The following is a 12329-nucleotide window of genomic DNA, read 5'->3' on the forward strand; positions in this document are numbered from 1 at the left end:
TACTTCTGCCACACAAAGATCTCCCCAGATCTGTACCCCAAGTTACTCTTTCATTCCTTGAAATTTGTTTTCCATTAAGTTGCATGGTGTTTTTTTTTTTTTTTACAACTTCTCTTTCTAGTTATGGATTGTAAACTTTTCCTTTGCTGAGTCTTGGAGCTGACTGACTGTTTTTTATATTTGTAGGGCTCAGGGAAAAAAAAACGCAATTCCTTTATTTGAGAATCCTGACATTTATTAGCATAATAAAACTCTCAAGATGAAACTGCAGTTTTCCAGACAGTAATTTCATCTGCAGGACAACTTACAAGGGATTTATTTTAAAGCCAGGTAAAAAGGTAAAACCTAAAATATATGAGACATGTAGAAAGTGCAGGCCCCAAATAAAATGAAATAAATGTGTTAGGGATGGAAAACTCAGCTGTTGTCTCTCACATATTAATTAGGGGTGACAAGAACAACAGCCCAGGGATTCAGGGTCTCAACCCATCTTGGTCTGCTTTCAAAGCTGCTGGTAGTTCTTGGAACAGGAGTTTCTTCCAACACCTTGAAAATCATCACATCATATCCCCTGACACATCACAGCTAAGTACTAAGTTTTTGTTTTTATTGTGGTTGTTGTTAGAAATACCTTTTTCATTTGGACGGAGCTTTCATCTTTATTGTTTAACTGACCTGCAAAAAAACCTGGTGACGGCCATACAGAAATTTCCCTTTTCAGTCATACTGAGGTTTACTGGAGTTAAATGACTTGAACAAAGTCACATAGTTGGTAAATCAAAGAGCCAAAACTAAAGCATGGTTCTACTGAGTCCATAAAATAAGGCAATTTTAGTGATAATCAGTTATGGTTTTAAGGCACGTTAGAGTTCAAAAAGCAGGTTCCTTCCATCATTTCACTTTACGCATTTAGTGAGACAGGCAGACTGGAGGAAGCCATGGAGCTGAGTTGCAAACTTGATATTATTGAACACTTCTGTATGATAGGTTCTTATCCTGTATTCCCCAAAAGGCAGAGCCTGTGGCAAAAGTTTATGAGCTGCTACTTCATTCAGAAGTGCAATCCCAAAGCAGCAGGAGAGGCAAGGCAGAGAAGGAGGAACAAACAGGGACAGGGGGGTGTCATACTGATCCAGCCACCACTTGGTTTCATCATGACTGGTTGCTCCATTTTGCAGGACTGTCTTCTAAAAGAACATACAAATAGATGTCTCACAGACTAGTTCCTCCAGGAAGAAGGGAGAAGCAGCGATCTACCAGCCTGTGATTCCCATTCATCCAAGATTTATCACATGGGGCATTCATTTCCCATCTCTTCCGTTTTATTCCTCTGCAGCAATGGGAGATGAAACACGTGGCAAGGTACCATTGGCTTATGCTCATGTAATGCTGACCAACACAGGGAGGAAGAGCAGAGCTCATGTACAGCTGGTTATAGTGATGGTGGCTGGTGGGAGACAAGTGACCAAGGATCTGAGGAACAGGTGAGGCAAGAGAAGAAGTGGGGCACAGGAGATGTTTGATACAGCCATCAAGTAAAGTAAATTGTTCCCTAACATCCCTAGAGTCCATTCATCCTTTTCCTCTTACCAAACACAATGTAGGATGAGAATCTGAACCCAAGTCTTCTTGACTGTAAAGACTATAATCTTCATCATACACTATCTCTGTGTATATATCCATAACTGTGGAAACAAAGTATGGACCAACAGATACCATCACCCATTGAGGAGGTATTGGGTGAGTCTTCTTGTTAATATAAGAAACATACTGAGATTCAGTTGACAAGAGAATTAAAAGGACAATGAGGACAGAGCTAATAACTGGAGTAACCTGCATAGATAGGGCCGCATTCCAGAGAGCATAGGCCTTATCAGATGTCTAAGAACCATTCTTGCATTTATAGTTCACCCCAGGTTTTGACGATGTCTGCAGGATTACATAAAACCACTGCAAAACCAGAAACAAGATATGATTCAAAGATACAGGAAAGTAGCAAAAGAAGAGGTTAAATAAGGAAGGAAGAACAGTGTCAACCAGCTGGCCTGCAAACTGGGGCCCACCTTAGATAATAATTCCAATGACAACATCAATGAGAGTAATAATGGCGATTATGAACGATGCAGCATTTATGTTCTCCATAGACTTCCTTTACAATCTTCTATTATCATCATGATTTTATAGAGTGGCAAGTAGGAAATAATTTAAAATAAATCACTGCTTATTTGTTGGAAAACTTTTAAAAGTGCATTCATTCAACAAACATTTACTGAATGTCTACCATATGTTAAATTCAGGGTTCGGCACTGGAATTCTTTTGGATTATTAAAACATGGTCCACACACTGTAAGAGCTCAGTTTACAAAAGCCATGATGAACAGGCTTTTGTTTCTTGCTAAGCTCTTCATGAAAGAGTTGCATGAGCTATTAGCAATTTCTGTCCCGATCACTGGGAATAAGACCAGCAGCCCTATGCCACATATGTCATATCCCTTGAGACATACTAATCTACTTTTTCCTCTGGATAGTTGTGGATCTTCCAGAAGGCCATAGGATTTGAGTTCAGAAGTTCTTAAGCTGAGTTCAAAAACAGGATGCCCAAAGCATCCAACTGATAAGGAAAAAAAAATTATTCAAACAACAGATGGTAGTCTGGTGGGCTGTCCCTCTGTCCACAGGGTTCTTGAAGCAACTCTCCTCCTGAAACAGTGATAATTTCCTCCTAAAAGAGAAAAAAAGGAAAATCCACTTTTAATCACGATAGGGAAATAAATACCTATGAGAGAGAGACTGGTTCAAGACAGAGAAACTAAAAATATGCATCTGTCTCCCCTCATTCAGATTTCTAGAAATAACAGAAAAAAATCTGCCTTTAAAAAGAGATAAACTCATAAAAAGTACTGGAAAACAAAAAGGAATGCCATCAACAAAGTGAAACATATTGAAGAATGCTTGAAAAACAAAAGACATGCAGGAGGGGTTTGTCACAGGAATCAGTGTGGGACACCGGTTACAGCAAGCTGAGGAAGGGCTGAGGAACTCCAGTAGGTGTTTGCCTCCAGCAGGTCAGGGAATGAAAAGATGCACACAGTTCCTTGGAAACCCCAAGAGACCCAAAAAGTTCAGACAGTCCCTATGCCCAAAAGATGGGGCACTCACAGTCAACTCCAACTCCTACAGCATGAAGACACTGGACTTGGGAAACAAAACTGTATCCACTCTTGATAGACAGAAAATTTAAAGTTGGAAGACCACTTCGTAGCCTAAAATTTATAGGCATTTAAGGAAAAATATAACCATAAAATAAAGATGCCAAACTCAACAACAGAAATGATTTCCAGGAAAATATCAAGTCTATAAAGCAAACAGAAGAGGCTTTTAGAGATGTGCATTAATCTCTCCTCAGCAGAATAAGAAATAAGTCATCTATGAAACGAGAATGGGCATTATTTAAAAAAAAAAGAGAGAGAGAAGAAGAAGAACCAATTAAAGAACCTAGAAACCAAAAGCATGACCATTTAAATTAAAAGGAAAAAATTTAAGTCGAAGAACTGAAGAGCAGAATGCTCATAACTAAAGAGCAATTCAGCAGTTGAAAGAAACATCACATCAATAAAAAAGAGACCGCCTAATATAAAAATGGACAAAGGATATAAAAGGACGACTCACAGAAGAAATCCAAGTGGCCATGAAACATGTGAAAAGATCCTCAGCATCAGTGGTAATCAGACAAATGCAAACTAAACCACAGAAGATTCAATGTCTGCCCATCTGATGAAGAAAAATGAAATGATTGATAGGCCCCAGTGTTGGCAGCAGTGTGGGGAAACAGCCTCATATAGTTTTGGCAGGAGACTGAACTGGCGCCACATTTTTGGAGGGCAATCTGGCAGATCTTTTCTAATTAAAATGTGCATACTCTTCTCTCCAGCAGTTCCAGTTCCAACACCATCCTAGAGAAATACTGCACATGTATCCATAGTGACACACACAGGGAAGTCTCTGCCGCACTGTTCAACATCATGAAAAATCAGAAGCCAGATAAGCGGCCATCAAAAGGAGAATGGGTAATTATACTGTAATATGCATCCATACCATGGAATATCACATGGCATTTACAAGGTTTGGTATACGAATTGACATAGGAAGAGCTCATAGCTACATTTTAATGCCAGCCAGCATGTCCTGAAATTACAAGTATCAGGTATATTGTTTCAACACTTTACACAGTAATGTTTCATTAAAACCTTACAGTGACCCGAAGAGTTGAGTGCTACTATTAAATATTAAACCCACTTTACTAAGGCGGAAACTAAGGCACAAAAGTTGAGCAATCGTCGGAAGTCAAACACAGTAAGTTAGGGTTTACAACTCAGCAGCCTCATTCTAGGGATCATGCTTTTTAAAACTGCATTCAATGATTTAGTAAGCATGTTAAAAAATCAAGTCACTCATTTATACGTAAGGAACTATTCAACTTGGGCTGGATGTGGTGTGCATGCCTGTGGCCCCAGCTACTAGGGAAGCTGAGGTGGGAGGATCACTTGAGCCCAGGATCTTGAGGTTACAGTGAGCTATGATCGTATCACTGCACTCCAGCCTAGGCAGCAGAGTAAGACCTTGTCTCAACAAAAACTATGCAACTAATATGAAAAACAACAAAACTATACATTTCCTTACGTACATAAGTTTTTATGTTACTAATCAGGAGATACTTAGGTAGATACATGACAAATTGATAATCAAAGTGGAGGATGGGAATGGAGATTTGAAAAAATCAAATTGCATTTGATTTTTCTTAGAATGTAATCATGAATTGTATAATTAAAATTTTAATTTATAGAAGTTGGCCACCAGATCTCCACATGGGCATAAATGATCTCTCTCCTTAGTGTTAGAAATGAAATTGTCTCAAATGTTTCCATTTGGAAGAGAACAAAGACATTCAGAGATCTCTGGTCTAGCCTTTCTCCGGAACCTTTCCTGAGGGAGGGGCCTTTCTCCTTTGCCTGAAACACTTTCAGGGACAAGGAGCTCATCACTGATAAAACAGCTGCTATTATAGAGGAAAAGCAAATGTGGCTTAGTGGGAAAAGTACATTTTAGAGGCAAACAGCCTGAGGCTTAACTCCTGGTCCTAACTAGAAAACTTAGCCCTGGTTTCCTAATCAGCGGAATGGAGCTAAGATGCCTCCCTCACAGATCTATTGGGAAGATTAAGTAAGAGCATGGATGGAGAACAGTAGGTTCAGGGCCTGACACAAAGAACATGCCAATACCCTCACATTCCCTCCCTTTCTCTTTCCTCTGTTAGAAGGCTCTTCCCAACACGTGGCAATTGACCTTGATCCTGATTAATCCAGTTTCCAGGCAGTGCTCCACACTCAGTGCTGGGGTATCTCTGAATGGATGATTCTCCATGTGTATTACTCAAAAGCTCAAGGGCTGTCCCTGAAGTTCTGGAGAACTCCATGAAGAGATGAAGAGAAAGCAATACAAACCTATGAGTCCCTATAGCAAAAGCCCAGTGAGGCCATCAGGTCATTCTGTGAAACTATCTGCACATGCAAAGCTTTTGGTTAGATGCTGGACACCTGAGCTACTACCGCTCTGCCTCTCGGAATCCTTTGTCCTGCCCTTTCGGGTCACTGAGTTCTACCTCTGGCTTTCTCCCAGTTACTAGTGATGCCAATTGCCACACGAACATAAACGTTGCTTCTTACTACATACCCTATTTGGAAGACAATGTCTTACCCAATATAGAATCCCTGGTAGGAGGACAAATAACAAAAAGAATGCCGAGAAACAAGATCCTCCATAAGCACTTCACAGCCACAGAGCACTGCTATGTACTTGACTTCATTTAATGCTCACAGGGTCCAAGCTAAGTATTACTTACCTCCATGTGCCTGGCTTGGATGCTGATGCTTGTTGAGACCAAGCTACTGGCTCAAGGTTACACACATACCAAGTGGTAAAGCTGGAGTTCCAATAAGAGACATGGTAACTCCACCACTAGAAAAACTTCTCTAATCACAGGGTTGCCTGCTGCACTTCCGCTAAGTCTCAGAAGCTGCCAAGGGCCTCAGAGGTCCTCATGAAAGACGTTCTTGGGAATTAGTTGGAGATGAGACCCAGGCTTGGAGAAGGGGATGATCATCCAGTTCTGTGTTAACAGGAGGGAGCACTCAGGAACCCAAGGTGAGAAGAGCCTTGAGGACCAGGGTGAAAGGTACCCACGTGCCCAATAGTGAAGCAGAGAACTGAACAGTGGGCCCCAGGGCCCGGTGTGGACAACCTCTAGTCTCTTCTGCCCTGATGCTCTACATCTCTGAGACCCTCCAGCCCCACTGCCCAGAGCCAGCAGGTTGCTTCCCTTGCTCTAGGTCTCTCTTCAAGTTTCCACCAGTTTTACCCCCCGATTAGAATCCTATGAGGGATACCTTATGGAAATCAACGAGATCCGTGAGCGTTGCATGGCGATTGGGGTCCACTCCCAGAAAGCTGTAAAAATCCCCAGAGGCATCCACAAGAAAGTGCTTGAACCCTTTCTGCAGGCGATAGGAGAGGGTGTAACCCCAGATTTTCTCACTGACCCGGACCAGGAATGCTCCCTCAGTCATGTTCTCCAGGAGATCTTCCGCATCTTCTCGGCTAATGATTCCTGATTTAAAAAAAAAAAAAGCAGGTTCTGCAACAGCCTCCCCACAATCCTCCATTCCTCCTTGCCTCTTACCCTGTGGCTCAGTGCACATGCCATCCACATGGTCCAGGATGCCAGGAAGGAAAGAGCCCCAGGGGCTGGCCAAGCACATGCTTCCTGCCACAGAGAGGACATCTTGGCCCAGCACCACCACCATGAGCCTGGGGGCAGAGTTTCTACTAGGACCTGGGTTGAGCATGCTTTCCTCCACATTGAGCCACGCTGATTTAGATTAATTGGGTAAGCAAGGCATTAATAATAAGCTGTGATTATAGCATCTATTGATTATAAATACACGTCAACAGGCTTGTGAAAAGCCTTAAGAGGCCTGCTTGAAAGACTACTCCAGAATGGCTGCTGATGACTGCCTCACTTATCTCTCTGGTGTGATAAATTAGCACCTAAAAACAGGGTTTTCCCTTAAAAACTAAAAAGACTTCTTCCACATTCATGTGGACACCAGGCAAAAAGTTTCTTAATAGGTACACAGAATTGAGCTTCACTTCCACTCAAAGATCAAAACTTTTTCAGGACTTGCAGTCCTATACAACATGGTTTCATCACAATTTGGAAGTCTGGTCTGGCCTTGGAGTTTTTGATATGCTGGTAGCAATCCCCTGAAATGCTCTCAGGGAACTGCTCTCATCTGGGTGATACAGGAGAGGTGATGTGTTTGGCAAAGCAGGTTCCAGAGGCAGGGAGGTGGGAAGAGGAGGGGAAGCCAGAAGACCTGGATTACCCCCACCCCCAACCTCTGCCGACCTGACTACAGAAGTTTCAGCCAAGCCCTCAATGTCTCCAATGTCCTTTGACATTTAGATGATCATAACCCAAATACTTTAAAGGTTTTCAAGTTGAATAAAGGATTCAAACTCATTTCATACACGGAGAATAGCTGTGGAGATGCTGGATCCTGTTATCCTCTGTTATTTCGGAGGAGAGGTGAATTGCAACACATTGTCCCTTTGCTCACCCATGGACTTACCCTTTCCACACTGTCAGTGATAGGCAGAGGGACAGAGGGGCCGGGATGCCCATCTCCATGACCCTGAGAGGCTCTGCACAGCTGTGACTTCTCCCCAGTCCCCGATGCCACTCCCGAGTAAGCTGCAGTCAGCCTCCTCTCCCATCACTCTCCTGCCTCACAGGGCACACTCCAGACTTCCCTTGTGCCCAAGGCAGAGGACACAGAGACAACCACACTGCCAAATGCTCCACATTTTAAAGACAGTTGGCACAATCAGGGGCCATCTATTTCCTCCTTGCCCAGGACTCAACAGCAAGAGGCATCCAAGCCAGCTACCCCTCCCCAGTCAAACTCTAGAAGCAGAAAAGGAGGAAAAGTAAGACAAGGAAGGAAGTGAGGAGTCATTTTGCCACAGGGCACCTGAAAAATAACACTGCCCCATGCAAGAGGGAGGATGCACCCTGGTGCTGCCCCCCTAGAAGCCTTGGGGGCTTGATGCAGAAAAGCAGGGACAGCCAGAAAAGGACCAAAAGGGAAAGTCCAGGATGCCTCAAAACTCGGCACTGTCCCTCACCTGCCTCCCTTCCCCAACACCAGAACACATGGGCTGTAAAGGAGGCCGCAGCAGGGAGATAAGTAAGGGGAACCAGAGAGGGCCAGGGCCTGGGAGGAAGAAGGACCAGAAGATGTCACCCTCATCCCTACTCCAGGTACCACAAGCTGAAGCACAGGCAGGTCTAGGGTTGGAGAGGAGGGGAGTGTTACTAGGGTGGGAGACTAACAGTCACATCAAATAAGATTCAATTTTTTTTTCTCTTAGGCAAGTATCTTTATTGTAACATTTATTACTCTTTCTTTGATAAATAAAAATTGTATATATTTATGGTGTACATGACATTTTGATACATGTATGCATTGTGGGATGGCTAAATCAATCCACTTAAGATTAACATATGCATTGTCTCACATACTTATTTGTTAGTGGTGAGAACACTTAAAGTCTACCCTCTTGACTGGGTACAGTAGCTCACACCTGTAAGCCCAGCACTTTGGGAAACTGAAGTGGGAGGATCATTTGAGCCCAGTAGTTCAAGACCAGCCTGGGCAACACAGTGAGGCCCCCATCTCCACAAAAAAAAATGTTTAATTACTTGGGCATGATGATGCACACCTACTTGGGAGGCTGAGGCAAGAGGACCATTTGCGCCCAGGAGTCAAGGCTGCAGTGATCTGTGATCATACCACTGCACTCCAGCCTGGTGACAGAGCAAGATCCTTTCTCAAACAATCAAACAAAAACTCCTTGGCAACCTCCAAGTATACAGTATACTGTTAATTATAGTTACCATGCTGTACAACAGATCTCTTGAACTTACTCCTCCCATCTAAAGGAAATTTTATGTCCTTTGACCAACATCTCCCCAGTGCCTGCCTCTCCCAGCCCCTGGTAACCACCATTCCACTTTCTGCTTCTATAAGTTCAATGTTTTTAGATTCCACATATAAGTGAGGTCATGAGGTATTTTTTGTCTTTCTGTGCCTGACTTACTTCACTTAGCATAATGTCCTCTGGGTTCATCCATGTTGTCACAAATGACAGGATTTCATTCTGTTTAAAGACCAAATAGTATTCCATCATGTAGATATACCATATTTCTCTATCCATTCAACTGTTAATAGACACTTGGATTGGGCCTGCGTGTGATGCCTCATGACTGTAATACCAGCATGCTAGGACGCTGAGGTGGGAGGATTGCTTGAGCCCAGGAGTTCAAAACCAGCCTGGGCAACATAGCAAGACCCTGTCTCTACAAAAATTTAAAATATTAGCTGGACATGGTGGCACATGCCTGTGGTCCCAGCTACTCAGGAGGCTGAGGTGAGAGAATCACATGAGCCCAGGAATTCAAGGCTGCGGCGAGCTATGATCACGCCACTACACTCTAGCCTGACAACAGAGCAAAGCCCTATTTCAAAAATAAATAAATAAATATATAAATACACACACACTTAGGTTGATTCCCTATCTTGGCTATTGTGACTAATGCTACGATCAACATGGAAGTATAGATATCTCTTTGACATACTGATTTCATACCCTTTGGATAAATCCAATAACAGGGTTGCTGGGATTATGGGGTACTTCTATTTTAAAGTATTTTAATGCTTTAAGAGAATGTGCAAGGGGTCTCTTCCCTGCAACACTTGCTAACACATTTTGGGGGCTTGACTTTTTAACGTGCCAAAATGACCAGTAACATCAAAATGACAATATGTCATGTGTCTCACCCACCTGAAACCCTTGAGCAGCTTCCCCTGACTTCCAGCAGAGCCCAGACTCAGGCACAGCAGATAGCAGGCTCCATGCCCTGCCCCGACCTACCCCTCTGGGCTTATCACACTGTTCAGTACCAGCTGTTCTCCCACAAGCTGACTTTGGACTGAAGCCACATCCCAGCCCCTTTCACTCCTGCTGACCCTGACTCCTCCTTGAAAGCCCATTCTCTTCTCTCCCCAGAGTCATGGGCTATGGGCAGCCTACACACTCTACCTTTGTGCAAATTAGGAAAAGATGACCTTCTGAGTAGCTGAATTAGAAAAATACGCCTCTCTGGGCCAAAACCACAAAGCCTACAGCTTGACTGGGAAAGGCGATGCCTGCACATCAATCCTCAAACACTCCCTCTTGCATGGGCAGTGTTTATTTTTCAGGCACTCTATAGTGAAAGGACTAGTTCTCTCCAACTAGCCCCACCTCTCAGGTCCCCCTATTCAGTGTGCAACCTGCTCAGCTGATCAGGAAACCCTTTATCTCCGAGGAGACTGTGCTGGATATTCCACATTTGAGTTTTCATGACTTCCTGCCAAAACCCTACAGTAGATTAGTAAATAGGCTATGAGCCGGTCAAGGCTGGCACCTGTGGCTGCCATAAGAGTGAGCTGCCCAGGGATCCCTCCAAAACAGAAACCTGTGCTGCAAGCAGCAGCATCATGCCCTTCAGGTCCTCCATGGGGTCATGCTGTTCCCAGGCTGCTTCTAGCCAAGGGCAGGGCATGGGGGTGCTGGAGCCACCACTCCTACCCAAAGTCGGACTCTTCTGGCAGGCAGTCTTTGCTCTGGGGCTCTCAATCAGTCTGACCAAGATTTTCTCTCTGAAACTCATTTTGGTGTCCTCATCTATTAAGTGGTAGAGATATTAATAGATGCATATTAAGGCTGTTTGAGAATTAATGAATGCATGAATATGTTTAGCAAAGTGCTCAAAAAACCACAATAAGTATCTAATATGATATAACTAGGTGCATTGGATGCACTACAGATTCTACACGTGTCAGTGTTGCAGACTGCCTGCTGCTGGTAGCTACAATGGTGATAGGACTGTCAGGCTGTGTGCCCCCCACAACCACGGATAAACACACACTCAATTCTCTCAAACATGGGCTATTGAAGGTGCCTTCCTCCTAAGGGGCCCCAGCCTGCACCATAAACTTAGCTGGGCCATTTCTAGGAGACTGTTCAGGTCTCTGTGAATTCTGCCCCTTCTTTGATATTGCTGATATAGTTTGGATGTGTGTCCTCTCTAAATCTCATGTTGAATCTTAATCCCCAGTGTTGGAGGTGGGGCCTCGTCGGGGGTGATTGGATCATGGGGGCGAATTTCTCATGAATGGTTTAGCACCATCCCCTTGGTGCTGTCCTCAGGATAGTGAGTGAGATCTGGTTGTTTAAAAGTGTGTAGTATCCTCCCCCTCGCTCTCTCTCTTGCTCCCTCTCTTGCCATGTGATATGCCTTCCACCATGAAGCTTCCCGAGGCCTCACTGGAAGCCAAGCAGATGCTAGGACCATACTTCCTGTACAGCCTATCGAACTGTGAGCCAACTAAACCTCTTTTCTATATATTAATAAATTACCCAGTCTTGGGTATTTCTTCATAGCAATACAAGAATGGCCTAATACACTTGCCTAGAAATCAAAATTGCAATTTGGCACAAAACAAAGGTAATATAACCTCATTGTTCAGGATAGCAAACAGCACTCCACAGAAAACCCAACCCCTCAAGAGCATTAGTGTAGGATACTTGCAAGGAGAAGCTGTTTTCCTTCCCCATTCACTTTGACCTCTGTATTCATCCATTTTCATGATCCTGATAAACACATACCTAAGACTGGGCAATTTACGAAAGTTTATTGAACTTACAGTTCCACATGGCTGAGGAGGCCTCATAATCATGACAGAAGGCAAGGAGGAGCAAATCACATCTTACGTGGATGGAAGAAGCCAAAGAGAGGAGCTTGTGTAGGAAACCTCCCCTTATAATGCCATCAGATTTCATGAGGCTTATTCACTATCACAGGAATAGCTTCCATTATTCAATTACCTCCCATTGTGCCCCTCCCACAACTCGTGGGAATTCAGGATGAGATTTGGGTGGGGACAGAGCCAAACCATATCACCCTGTCATCTCTCTCTCTCCCTCTGGATTGCCTCTCAGTCAACTGTAGAGTGTCTGGGAAATAAGCATGAATCATCACCCACCTCTGCTGCTTCTCAGCACTCTACAACCTCCTGACTGAGGAAACAGGGGAAGGCCCCACCTCACCCCTTCCAGCTGGGGAGCAGGCACACTATCAGTCCTTGAAACTTTCTCCCTCTGCT

The 12329-nt window shown here is 43.8% G+C and overlaps 1 protein-coding gene across 3 annotated transcripts in view; it reads right to left on the bottom strand.

The window, feature by feature from the left end:
* Positions 1 to 213: 213 nt before the first annotated feature.
* The window catches only part of SH2D4B (SH2 domain containing 4B), a 100991-nt gene continuing 88875 nt past the window's right edge, over positions 214 to 12329 (bottom strand). For 2 of the 3 annotated variants that reach the window (XM_078345441.1, XM_035267820.3), the window contains exons 7-8: positions 6444 to 6664; positions 214 to 2722 (exon numbers count right to left, since the gene is read on the bottom strand). In XM_078345441.1, the coding sequence (XP_078201567.1) occupies positions 2630 to 2722; positions 6444 to 6664 (314 nt within the window). In that variant the 3' untranslated portion in view covers positions 214 to 2629. The remainder of the gene's footprint in view (positions 2723 to 6443; positions 6665 to 12329) is intronic. The other variant, XM_078345442.1, reaches the window with a different exon arrangement.

Source organism: Callithrix jacchus, chromosome 12 (genome assembly GCF_049354715.1).
Source record: "Callithrix jacchus isolate 240 chromosome 12, calJac240_pri, whole genome shotgun sequence".
Classification (NCBI taxonomy): Eukaryota; Metazoa; Chordata; class Mammalia; order Primates; family Cebidae; genus Callithrix; species Callithrix jacchus.